Raw genomic sequence first — 13,120 nt, 5'->3', positions numbered from 1 at the left:
TTTTCCTTTTCAGTCCCTGATCACTTTTGTGAACAAGCACCTAAATAAACTTAATCTGGAAGTGACAGAATTAGAAACCCAGGTAAGAGGCATTACTCAGCACCAGTGTCGACAGTCAAACCATGCCTTCAGATATTTTAAAACATCTTCCTTTTTAAAATCAAGAAATAAATCAAAGTGTCTGCAGGAGGCTGTAAATGTTATTAGATGACTGGGTTTTAAACACGTAAACTTTTCCTCCTGTTTTTGCTGATAAAAACCTCTCTCTAAGCTGCTTTCTCACTTAAATATCTGAGCCTAAATACAGGACCAGTTTAAGCTATAGGTAAATATTACATCCCCTTGTCTTTCTCCCCTGGAGAGTTTCCCCCAATTTCAATCCGATTTCCCTGTTATATGTAGCTGAATGGAGCAAAGGGGAAGGACTGAAGTTACATAAAATATCCCTTTCCTTGGTCTTGAGGCAACATGGTCTGGAAAGGAAATGATCCCTCCTCCTTTCTGAGTTTTCAACTCCTTTCTCTTTTCCACAGAAGCAAATGGGAAGGTTGCTCCGTTTACTTATATGGAGGGCCTGTAAGGGGGCCACAGATGTCTCCACATCTCTCACTCCTTTATTCCAAGGGTCTAAGGTGGTCATATATGAGGAAACTGGTGGTTGTTTTTTAAGAACAGAGTATAGCCCATATGAAGCTCTCCAGATGTTGTTGAGCCCCATCTCCATCTAGTTTAGCACATCTGGTTTGCACTGCCTGGGGTGCAGATGGGGAAGCACTAACCTGTGGCCTTTCAGAGACTGATGCACCGCAACTGACATCAAACCTGACCATTTGGATATATTGTCAGGGCCTGATGAGAGTTGGAGTCCCTCAGCACCTGGAGGGACACAGGTTAGCTACCCAGGTCTAGACAAAGGCAGAAGTAATGTAAGTGCTTAATAATAGCAACAGTAGTGAAACTCACCTTCCTGTGGTGCTCCTCCTGTTCTTTTTGGGTCATCAAAATTTGCAGCCAGGTGGTAGAAAGGATATGCACAGTTGAGACTCAGCAAACAGAAAAAACCTTAAACTGAAAATGAGTGCAGGCTTATTGGTCTTAGGATTTCTTGGCTATAGGGTTTACCAGTTTTGATAAGGGGTCTGTAAACTTTCATTCGCACTGCAGCAAATAAACTCACCTTGCCCATTTTAGTTGCTACACCAGCCCTGGCTAAATAGCTCTAATGCAAGGAAAGACTTCTTTGGCATTGAAACCTAAGCATGGGAACCATCACAGTCTTGCCCAAAATGTATTTATCCTAAAAACAGGCAAGCCAAGTGCCTATTTGTCCTGTTGTGTTCTGTGTCTCTTGCTGCAGCATGAGGAATTAAATTTGGCTGCCTTGGAAGGAAGCTGGGGTTCAGTCTGATTCTTTTATTTCTGTATAAGAACAAGCATTAAAGAGGCCTCCTAGCCCCCTCACAGGTCCTTTATAAGACCAGTGGTAACAGTTGGCTCTGGAGAATATTAACCACTCTCAATTTTACCCGTGGACTGCCATCTGTCCAGATTTTAATTTGCTCTGAACTAATTTTAAGATGTATTTTAACTAATCAATTGCCTGTTTTTATGTTCTTGGTATACTGTCTTAGTTTCATGATGTTAGCTCCAGGTACAAATTTATTTATTTATTTATTTATTTATTTATTTATTAATTATTATTATTATTAATTATTATTATTATTATATAGATTGGTCCCCACCCCCAAACTCAGCACACTTGGGAACACTCCTCCTTGTTTCACTAGCATTTTTCTTCACCTCGATCCTCAGTGGGGTAATAATAAATCATTAAATCCCTGCAACACGAATTGATGCCAGCAATTCCGACCACGGCTGAAGTGCCCAGGATAAATTGATTATTGATTCAGCGTGTAGTTTGCGGCACCTCTTGTTTGTCTCCTCCTGGGGTCCCAGCAGGGGTGTCACTCGTGTTTCTCTTCAGTTTGCAGATGGCGTCTACCTGGTTTTACTGATGGGTCTCCTGGAGGACTATTTTGTTCCACTCCACAATTTCTATTTAACGCCTGAAAGTTTTGATCAGAAGGTGAGTAGAAATCCCAGCCAAGCAACTCTGGTTTGCTGCATTCAAACGAGCCTTCCGTCTTTTATTTGCCACTAAAGCCAGAGTGAAAACAGCACGTTTTCATAATAGCGGCAGATAAGCTGCACGGTTAACATTTTATAATTCTGTGAAAAGGTTCTGAGAAGCTTAGCCATGAATCTTACTTGGAAAACCAATTAATGCAGCATCTAATGTGCAGCCCACAGCTTTACAATGATGTATTAGCCGCAGGGGTGTGTGTGAGAGAAATCTAAAGATAAAATGGCCTGCAAATATAATTTGAAGAGAAAGTAAAGTCTGTGGAGTCACCCTTATCTCACAGACGGTGGGCCAAGAGAGCAGCTGGATCTGTGTGCACAGGGCACTTGAAATGGCCACGATCCTGATGATCCTTTGGGAGGGACAAAGGGCAGGTGAAGGGGACAGAATCCGCTCTCTCACACAAATGGCTGGTGGGGGGGATCTTGGCTGCTCCTCGAAGGGTTGCACGTGTTTCTCCTTGGATGTGGCCGAAAAATCTCATAGACGGTGCCTGTTGCTCCATCCTGCCCCCTGCCCAGCTGCTTCCACAAGGACATAGCTCCTAACTGAAGAAGAGGAGCAACCACAGTTGGTGTGCTCCGTTTATTTTATTTTTCTTTTGAGGATTTATAAAACCGTTCCTAAGAATTCCTAAGAACAGCAATTCTCACCAACAACTTGCATAGTAAAAGTAAATCTATACATTGCAATCTAAAAAGCAGAATTTGAAAGTGTCCAGTCACAGAAATACCACATAGTGTACACTATAAAATGGCCGATCCACTGAGTCACTGTTCAAAGGTAAGCTCTTATTGGCCATCTAAAAGCACTTGTCTGAATTCTATTCATTTCAGTGTCGGGGAAAGCTTTGCAATTCTGTTACTGTTAGCAAAGAAGTGTGTCATAGTATGCCCTTTTAAAATATGTTGAGGGAGGTGTTATTGGGTTGTTGTTTTTATTTTGATTATCTACTTTGTAGTTTTATATTTTGATTTTCGTCTGTGAATGACCCTAAGATGTACAGGTATAGGGTGGTATTATTATTATTATTATTAAATTTATATACTGCCCCATACCTGCAGGTCTCAGGGCGGGTAACAGAGTAAAATCAAAATATAAAACCACAAAATACATAATCAAAATAAAAACAACAACAACAACAACAACTCAATAACACCCTCCCCCCCAAAAAACCCACATTTTAAAAGGGTATAGGATAACCTCAACCCTAATAATAGGGTATAATAAGAATAGTGAAGTCTGTAGCTCACTGAATTCTGTGTGCTGAACCAACCTAGCCTTATAAAAATATTGAAATTCCACTACAACATGTATGAATGAGTATTAATTCATAGGTTGACTTGCATAGGAATACTTGGAGCCCCTGATGGGAAGTTGTATCTGTATCTGAGGAAGGATAGAACCTCAGTTTGCACTATTTTGTGATGGCTTATTTACAGGACTTCTACACTGATTTGCCCACAGTGTTCCAGGCGCCTCTCAGTCAAGTAACATGTCCAACCATAAAATCCCTAAAAACAGAACACCAATAGGATTGTGCTTTTGACTATTAGAGTCAGGGGTAAGCAAGAATTAGGAGGAATAAACTCTTTTTTAAAAAACCCAATTAACTTCAAAGGTGGGGAAGTGTTTCCTTGTTTTTACTGCCCAGCTCACTGAGCTGTGAGTAGTTTTAATTAAATCGCTTCCTCCTGCGTGTGGTGTAATATTGCAAGAATTGGTCATTTCAAGGTAGATGGCAGCAGGGAAGTGAGCTCTTTTAATCTAACTGCAGAAAGAGATACCCCACCCACCGCGGTGCATTTGCGAAAACAAAATGTTCCTCCAAAGCTTGCCTTATAGACAACTTACTCCAGCCTTTAATCAAAGAGAATATTCTTCATGTCCCATTTGCTGCACTTTGATCCATATATCATGAATGAAGCCTGTTTTCATCAGAATGACGCTGACGTGTCATTTACAGCTTGGTTCATATATGAACCCCTTGCACAGGCCAGTTAATGGCCAATAACAGTTATTGTGGCTCCTATCACTTCTGACTGCTGAACTAGTGATAAAGCGAGATATCAAATCCAAACTCCTCCTCCTCCTCCTAGAACCATAGAATCATAGAGTTGGAAGAGACCACAAGGGCCATCGAGTCCAACCCCCTGCCAAGCAGGAAACGCCATCAGAGCACTCCTGACATATGGTTGTCAAGCCTTTGCTTAAAGACCTCCAAAGAAGGAGACTCCACCACACTCCTTGGCAGCAAATTCCACTGTCAAACAGCTCTTACTGTCAGGAAGTTCTTCCTAATGTTTAGGTGGAATCTTCTTTCTTGTCGTTTGGATCCATTGCTCCGTGTCCGCTTCTCTGGAGCAGCAGAAAACAACCTTTTCCCTCCTCTATGTGCCATCCTTTTATATATTTGAACATGGCTATCATATCACCCCTTAATCTCCTCTTCTCCAGGCTAAACATGCCCAGCTCCCTTAGCCGTTCCTCATAAGGCATTGTTTCCAGGCCTTTGACCATTTTGGCTGCCCTCCTCTGGACACGTTCCAGTTTGTCAGTGTCCTTCTTGAACTGTGGTGCCCAGAACTGGACACAGTACTCCAGGTGAGGTCTGACCAGAGCAGAATACAGTGGCACTATTACTTCCCTTGATCTAGATGCTATACTCCTATTGATGCAGCCCAGAATTGCATTGGCTTTTTAAGCTGCCGCGTCACACTGTTGGCTCATGTCAAGTTTGTGGTCAACCAAGACTCCTAGATCCTAGATGTACCAATCACAGAATCAAAGAATTGCAGAGTTTGAAGGGACCACGAGGGTCATCTAGTCCAACCCCCTGCAGTGCAGGATTTGCTTGCCCAGTGTGGGGCTTGAACCCACCACCCTTCATGTGACATTTCCTGGATTTTAGCACTTCCAGTTGTTGTGGGAATGAGGAGGGACGTGTTTAATACTTCCGCACAGATATAAAAAGTCTCTGTTTTTGGAAAGCTATCATTTCAGGGAGAGTGTTCCTCTCTGATGTGCAAATGTTCACATGTGCAGGGTTTTTGCTTCATGACATTTCTATGCTTGGAATTCAATTCCAGGCCCAAAAATGGCTGTGGCTGAAATGAATGAGCTTCCAGCTGGCACATTGCATTGATCTGTGTGGTCACCTGAACAAGTCCTAAAGGGTTTAAGCAATGTAATTTTTCTTGAAAGAAGATGATACATTAAGAACGTAGACTGACCTAAGAATCCCGGGGTGCCTGCACCCAGGGATAAGCTAAGCAATATGAGGGGGGGAATGGAGGGAGGGGGTCTTTTCATCCCACTTAAAATTTAAGAGGTTTTTTGTTGTTGTTGTTTTGCAGGTTCACAATGTTTCCTTTGCTTTTGAACTGATGCAGGATGGAGGGCTGAAGAAGCCCAAAGCTCGACCAGAAGGTATCGTGCGCAGTTCTACTGAAACAAGCACATGCTCAACTGGGCATGCATGCTGGCAAGCATGGGAGGGATTTAAATTGTTGGTTTTCCCAAGTGTAACAGCATCTCTAGCCATGTCCACGTGGGCTGTTTTTCTGTAGCTTTCTCCTAGGCTTCATTCTCAAGATGGTGAACAGCCATAAAGTGTGGTCTAAGGCTGAATTTCCATGGCCATGTTTTCCAGGCAGTGTCACTAGCAGAGGCTGGTCTATCAGGGCAAATGAGGCTCTGTCCCACCCATCTCATCCTTCATCTCCCTGTATTCATGCTGACAACCAGCTTAGAGGATGACGCAGTTGATTGTCTTCCTGCTCCTTAGTCTCGCTGTTGCTCTTGTAGAAATCAGCAGGGACGAGGAAGGCGAGAAAGCTGGAGTTAGTGGGCTCCTCTGCCTCCATCTATTGTTGGCCTCCTTGCCTTCCACCCACCAGGCAAAATAGGCACCAGCCACCACTGAGTGAGCCCCATGGAACTCAGAGGTGCCCCCTTGGACCAAATATTGCAGGGGCCAACTGCTGCGTCAGGAGGAGGCCTTGCCGAGCACTGTGCAGCTTCAATGGCCATGTCTCCTCTCCTCTTGCCTGGCTTGGATGCGGCCCTTCGCTCGGCTCAGCAGTTTGGCCTCCTCCGCCCCCTCAATATTGGGGGAGCTGAGTCGCCTGCTAAGGAATATTGATGGCACCTGAACTCAGTGGAATTTACAGTGGTACCTTGGTTCTCAAACTTAATCCGTTCCAGAAGTCTGTTCCAAAACCAAAGCACGCTTTCCCATAGAAGGCAATGCAAAACGGATTAATCCATTCCAGACTTTTAAAAACAACCCCTGAAACAGCAATTTAACATGAATTTTACTCTCTAATGAGACCATTGATCCATAAAATGAAAGCAGTAAACAATGTACTGTACTATAAAACAAAACAATAGCCAACAGCCGCATCGGACATTTGGCTTCCGAAAAACGTTCGAAAACCGGACACTTACTTCTGGGTTTTTGGCGTTTGAGAACCAAGGCGTTTGAGAACCAAGGTACCACTGTACTTCTGAATAAATATGTCCAGGATTGCACTGTTAATCTTGCATCAAATATCATTTGATGCCGTAACATTTAATGTGCTTTATGGACACCTTCTGCTGAGTTATGATTTGTGGACAATGCGGAAGTTTCGTGCGGTGGCTGAGACAACTTTCTGTCCCTCATGCAAAGGAATTAGGAAATCAGTATAATGAAGGCAAAGTGAATGAGCCGTGTTGGGAAGGGTTCCTGTGCTATGGCCCACAAAGGGACTTGTTTATAAAATTCCCTCATTTAGGAGGGAAAGCATGGACCAGCACTTTCTCCTGTTTGCCTACAGAGGCCCATCGGCCTCCAAGATTGCCCAAATAATCCATCCCCTACAAATTTGGAAATTTCTTCCCAAATAGTTTCCAGGAGCATTGTAAATACTTTTCTGTTTGGAGCAGGCTTGTGTAGGTGCTGGTTTAAAATATGAAGTTGCCTTCAATTGTCAGGCGGTTGGTCCAACAGTTTAGCCGCTTTATTAGAAGAAAAATATATTCTGTAACTTTCTAAAAATTGATTATTTTCTCACATGTGCTTATGTGTTTAAACTTCCCAGTGAGTCTCTGGAAAAGACAGTCTTCTGAAATTTCAGTCCAGTGTTCAAATAAAATTCATTCCTAAGAGAGTTGTTTTAATGGGAGTTTTTATTGTTGTTGAGGTTTCTCATAATTTTGTATAAAGGGACTTGCATGGGGGCATTTTGGTATTAAAAAGCTTGTTTAGCAGAAGACTATTTTTCATTTTTTTAAAGTCAAGCTCATAACCTAAAAATCTCTCTCTCTTTTTTAAATCCCTCAGATGTTGTCAACTTGGACCTGAAATCTACCCTAAGAGTTTTGTACAACCTGTTTACAAAATACAAGAATGTTGAATGACTTGGAGACCTCCTGAGACTCTAATCTTCGCAGCATCTTTTTAGCGGGGAGAGGAGGAAAGAGACCTTCCCTTTTTCTTCCTTCTGTGCCATATGCTGTGCTCCCTGGTGCACGATGGTGCCTCTTCTTTTATTAGCATTATCTGCCTGTAACTCTTCTATGCTTTGAACCCACTTTGAAATGTAGCTTTAATTCCTTGAACTACCCACAGTGTGCTTGTTTGTTCTAGAAGGCTCTCATGTGTTGCATTCACACAAGCACCTTCTTCCATTAGTGTAGATTGCAGTTAGGGTGAATTCTGGTGATGAGAAGATTTGTAGTGGTTGATGAAGGAGTGCTAGGATGCTTTTTGTCCAGGTAATGGGCTTCTGGGTCCTTCTCTCTATTTCAACTCTCCAGTGAACCCACTAGGAGGCTTTAGGCTGGCCACTCTCAGGGTCCACACATGCAATAAATAAATAATCATAGTCATACTTACCGGGTCATTGTACGTATACACTGAGATCATGAATGGGAAGCAACTTGAACCCTCCCAATGCTATAGGAATGCTAAGCAGTAAGTTGCTGTATTTTCCTGTCTCCAGGGTATAATATTGACACATATAATATAGGTATGGGTGAAACCGATGTTGGTTGGAGTATTGAATTTAATTCATTTTCAAATGTGTGCAGCTATGAGGTAGGAAGTAGCTGTAATCCATTTGCGAAAGGACCATTCCCTCCCTCCAGACTTTCAGAGAGGGGTGTGTGCATCTCCTCTGCTTCCTCCTTTACACCCTGATTTTAGACATATATACCCCAGCCCTATTCATTGAGCCACTGCACGGCTTATTTCATAATATGATCTCTGTTCAATTATATTTTGTTATTTTGAGATTGTGCCCTGGAACTCTTCTATGTAACTTTTGGAGTCCTTGTCGACCTTTATGTCTTACCCTCCTACCACTCAGTATTATTGCCACTAAATACACTGTGAATCTCAGATGGAATGGCTGCCTGGAGTTTTTGTTGTGCTTTGGTTATGTCCGATGAATCGCTGGTCATGCATTGATATGGTGGGCGAATGTATCGAAAACAAACCTCCCTTCTTTGCTGGTTTTCAAACAGGGTTTTGGAAGCTTATGAGGGGGTTTTCAGTGATGGATGTGATTCCCTGAAAAGCAGGTTGCATACCATTTAACTGCTCAAATCTGAGGACGGTTTGGGGTGTTTTCTGGGTGCACTTTCAATAAGCTCAGTAGGCTGGATAAACTGACTGCACTAAAATATACCCTGGAATCACTTCAGAAGTGTTTATTTGCTTTGAAAATATTCAGCTCTTGAAACATGGACTGTACATTTTTTCAGAAATAAGTTGTTCCCTGAGGTAAACCGCTTGAAAATTGGTGTCACAGAGCAGTCTCCCCCAACTTTGTGCCTTCTGGATATTTATATACTGCAGTTCCTGCCGGCCCCAGCTACTGTGGCCCCTGGTCAAGGAAGTAGGGGGATGCAATCCCAAAACATATGGAGGGCACCAGGATGGGTGAAGACCCACACAGAGCATTGTGGGGCTGAATGAGGTGCTGTCAAAAGCTTCATACTTAAGCTAATACAGTGTTTCTGAAGATAATGAGTCATTCTATGGCAATTGTATTATGCAAACAATCTCTGTCTTGCTCCATACACAAATGGTGTGAATTTCAAGCCCTCTTGTTTTCTAGATGATAGAAAAGCACTTTGCTTCCCTTCGCACGCTGTGGGAAGCTTGTTCCATTCGGTTTCCTTCTCCAGCTGGTATTTTGTCACTTTTTTAAAAAGTGAGCTAGATAACATTTCTGCAGAGCTTGGAGCCCCCTTGGAACAACTGGTGGGTTTCATCACAGTGCCCAACAATATTAAGGAGAGCTTAGTAAAGTTAAATGTACAAAGAGGATTGTGCTGGCATGTTAATTTGGATGAAGGCTCCTTGAGGGACATGGCTGTTAACAGGGGACGGGATTATTGCATTGAAGCTGTTACTAAGCATGTAAATGGTGAGGATTTCCCTGCCAAATCCTTGCCTTTAGGCTCTCTTTTCCTTCACCTCACTAATGTCAAGGACAGGCAGGAGGCTGATGAGTGCGCCAAGAAAAGGGGGCTGGAGTCTGACTTGGGAGAGGCAGCACAACTTCCAGGCAGGAGACAAGAGTCAAGGCAGGGGAAGCTTCGGAGATGGAGGGTGGAGCACAGGATGGGACAGAAGAAGAGGAGGAAGAGGCAGGTCAGGCAAGGGAAGGGGGGCCGGGGCTTCCCCACCCTCTCCTGCACCACTGTCTCCCAGAACCAGGAGGGGATCAAAATGGGATGAGCAGAGGAAGTTGTCACGGGGGAGTAGTCTCCCGCTGTGTGTGTGCAGCCCGTCAGGGGGAGGTACATACCAAAGTGAGGGAGAGAGAGTGGTCCCCTGTTGCTGCAGTCGCTGCATTGAGCGTGGACCTGGGAACAGCTGCCCAGACACTAGATGGGTGTGTGGGGGTCTTCAGAACCATAGAATCGACTGTGTCAGCTTGGCAATAAAGAGGTAACTTATCTGCCGTGTGCATTACTTTGGCTGGGAAGCACCCTTCACAGCTAGCTTCCTAGGACCTCTGCCCGTCCTTGTGCAAGGCTTTAAATCCCAGCCAAAAGAATACTTTTCCGTTTTCAGGCTGCTTTGGGAATTCAACATTTCTGGCCGTTGCAGCAGCACAGCAGCACACTGCCGTTCAATACCTCTTCCTGAAGGGCTGAGGCATCACGGGCCCTAACTTTTTCCCTAGGCAACACCTGGGGAGGGGAATAGGCCATTGCCAGGTATCCAGTTTCCACCCAACCTACTTATTTAAATTGCTCCAATTTTAATCTTACAGCTCGGACATATTTTACGAGTTGACCTGTTTTAGAACGAAGCTTTTCACAGAATGTTAAAATATTTGAAAAGAAGTGTGAGAATCCATTGCCTGGCCCATTTTGAAACTGATGGAAAGCCAATGCTTGGAGTGATCTGAAGCTTCTGATGCTGGGTCTCATTCTGGCTGACTGTGTTAAAGGGCAAAGGACCAGGCCTCTATCTCAACATAGGGAAATAATAACCTTTGCTTTCTGCACCACCATCTATGGTACTAAAGTGAGGCCTGAAGAATTTTTCTTTTTGAAAAAACACCCCCCCCCCCAACTAAACTCAGGAGTTTTCCTGGATGTTCAAGCCACATCAGCCTAGGTACTAAACTTCAGGAAGACATAATGAAATAGTGAGTGTATTGTGCAATGCGTATTGTGAACCTGAACAAAGACGGGCTTCAACAATGAGCTGAGATCCAAGTCAATAAGCAGGTTTGTACTTTTTCTGAATAGTCTCTCTTGCTTCCTCCACACATACATATATGCATTCCCTTTTTCCAAACAAGCTGCTTTCCACCCAAGTATGTATGTGTATGCATGTCACGTCTTGAAACTGAGCCAGAAGCCCCTTGTATTTGGCTAATCAGAGGCCCCTTTTATGTCTTGTGAAAGCAGAATTAAATGTCAAGTTCATGGGTGACCAATACGATTGTCCCATGCATATGACATTTTGCCTTCACCCAAAAGCTCATAGTGTTCAACTGTTGAAGGGAGGTACAGCCACCAAACCAGCCCTGTTAGACAGCTTGTATGGGTAAATCTCTGAAAATTCAGCAGAGCCTTCATTTGAACTCTTTAAGAAAAGAAGTATATGTGAAATAACCAGGATGTTATAAATTTATTACCCATTTTGTTTCAGATATTTGTTTCAAAGTTGTTGCTTGTTTTCGCAGTCATACTGTCTAGCTGCTGCCAGTCTCAGGAGTCTTCCGTGTCTGAAGGACCTGGAGGGACCTGGAGCCATTTCCAGGGCCTTGCAGGGAAGCCTCTCAGTGCCTCAGCACCTTTTTTTGTCTGTCCTTTGGCTACTCTCCTGGGACAAAAAGCATTCTACTGGTCCTATCCTGAGCATTATATGAGTCTACTAATTAAGGGGCTATATACTTAATGGGGATGTCCACGTAACGGTTAAAAACACAATTTCAGTATTTGCAGTGGTGAATTTAAAGGTAAAGGTAAAGGGACCCCTGACCATTAGGTCCAGTCATGGCCGACTCTGGGGCTGCGGTGCTCATCTTGCTTTATTGGCCAAGGGAGCCGGTGTACAGCTTCCGGGTCATGTGGCCAGCAGGACTAAGCAGCTTCTGGCGAACCAGAGCAGTGAAGGAAATGCCGTTTACCTTCCCGCTGGAGTGGTACCTGTTTATCTACTTGCACTTCGTGCTTTCAAACTGCTAGGTTGGCAGGAGCAGGGACCGAGAAATGGGAGCTCACCCTGTTGCGGGGATTCAAACCACCGACCTTCTGATCAGCAAGCCCTAGGCTCTGTGGTTTAACCCACAGTACCACCTGCGTCCGTGGTGAATTTAAAGGTAAAGGTAAAGGTACCCCTGCCCGTACGGGCCAGTCTTGCCAGACTCTGGGGTTGGTGCGCCCATCTCACTCAAGAGGCCAGGGGCCAGCGCTGTCCGGAGACACTTCCGGGTCACATGGCCAGCGTGACATCGCTTCTCTGGCGAGCCAGAGCCGCACACGGAAACGCCGTTTACCTTCCCGCTGGTAAGCGGTCCCTATTTATCTACTTGCACCCGGAGGTGCTTTCGAACTGCTAGGTTGGCAGGCGCTGGGACCGAGCAGCGGGAGCGCACCCCGCCGCAGGGATTCGAACCGCCGACCTTTCGATCGGCAAGCCCTAGGCGCTGAGGCTTTTACCCACAGCGCCACCTGCGTCCCTGTGGTGAATTTAGCCTGTCCCAAATATTTAAGGCAACATCTAGCAAGATGTAGTGAGGCACTACCAGAAAGTACAGTGGAAGTAGCTCTGGTATAATTTCTTTCTTCTTTTTCACTTTTAAAAATTAAATTATTTCAAACATATAACAACAATACACATATACATAATAAAATAGCCCACCCTAACCCAGAAGCTAATGTTTAAGCAATACATACAAAATAACAACCAATTATGATAAGTTCTTATCCCAGGCAACGAACAAGATACCCACAACCTAAGAAGCGCACAACTTGCTGTGCTTCTCCAAAGGACACCAAAATCATTTCTCACCACCTGGTCCCCCGTCAGCACCTGCTGTGATGGGGGGGGGGGGAATGAAGGCAGGTCCCAGAGCGTGGACCAGAGGGAAGCAGCTGCAGCTGCTATCTATGCTACCTGTGGATCCCGATGTAATTCTATGCTGCAGTCACTTGGCTTGCCCTCCTCTGCTGCCGCCTTGCCAGGTAAGTTTCCAAGGGGTGAGGCAGGTGACCTAGGCCCCCGGCTAAGGGCGGTACATAAATTCAATAAATAATAGTAACAATGTGCTATGCTAGTGTTTGCTAGCACAACCCTTCAGTGTGGGAGACTCTTGGATGCATCTAACACTGCTGTTCTGCTTGCGCGGGAGACAGAAGTGCCGACTGGGGCCCCAGACTGTGGGTCCCCAGCACATGCTCGCCACATTGCAACATCATGACATCGAGGTGCGATGTGACATCAACGATGTCATGTGACAT

The 13,120-nt window shown here is 44.5% G+C and overlaps 1 protein-coding gene across 3 annotated transcripts in view; it reads left to right on the top strand.

The window, feature by feature from the left end:
* The window catches only part of PARVB (parvin beta), a 38,499-nt gene extending 29,971 nt beyond the window's left edge, over positions 1–8,528 (top strand). For all 3 annotated transcript variants that reach the window (XM_083738901.1, XM_083738900.1, XM_083738902.1), the window contains exons 10-13: positions 14–82; positions 1,985–2,086; positions 5,500–5,572; positions 7,470–8,528. In XM_083738901.1, the coding sequence (XP_083595027.1) occupies positions 14–82; positions 1,985–2,086; positions 5,500–5,572; positions 7,470–7,546 (321 nt within the window). In that variant the 3' untranslated portion in view covers positions 7,547–8,528. The remainder of the gene's footprint in view (positions 1–13; positions 83–1,984; positions 2,087–5,499; positions 5,573–7,469) is intronic.
* The last annotated feature ends 4,592 nt before the right edge of the window (positions 8,529–13,120 follow it).

Source organism: Podarcis gaigeae (assembly GCF_964106915.1).
Source record: "Podarcis gaigeae genome assembly, chromosome: 5".
Lineage (NCBI taxonomy): Eukaryota > Metazoa > Chordata > Lepidosauria > Squamata > Lacertidae > Podarcis > Podarcis gaigeae.
Note: the sequence above shows the minus strand (reverse complement) of the source record. Positions and strands in the feature narration are given on the sequence as shown.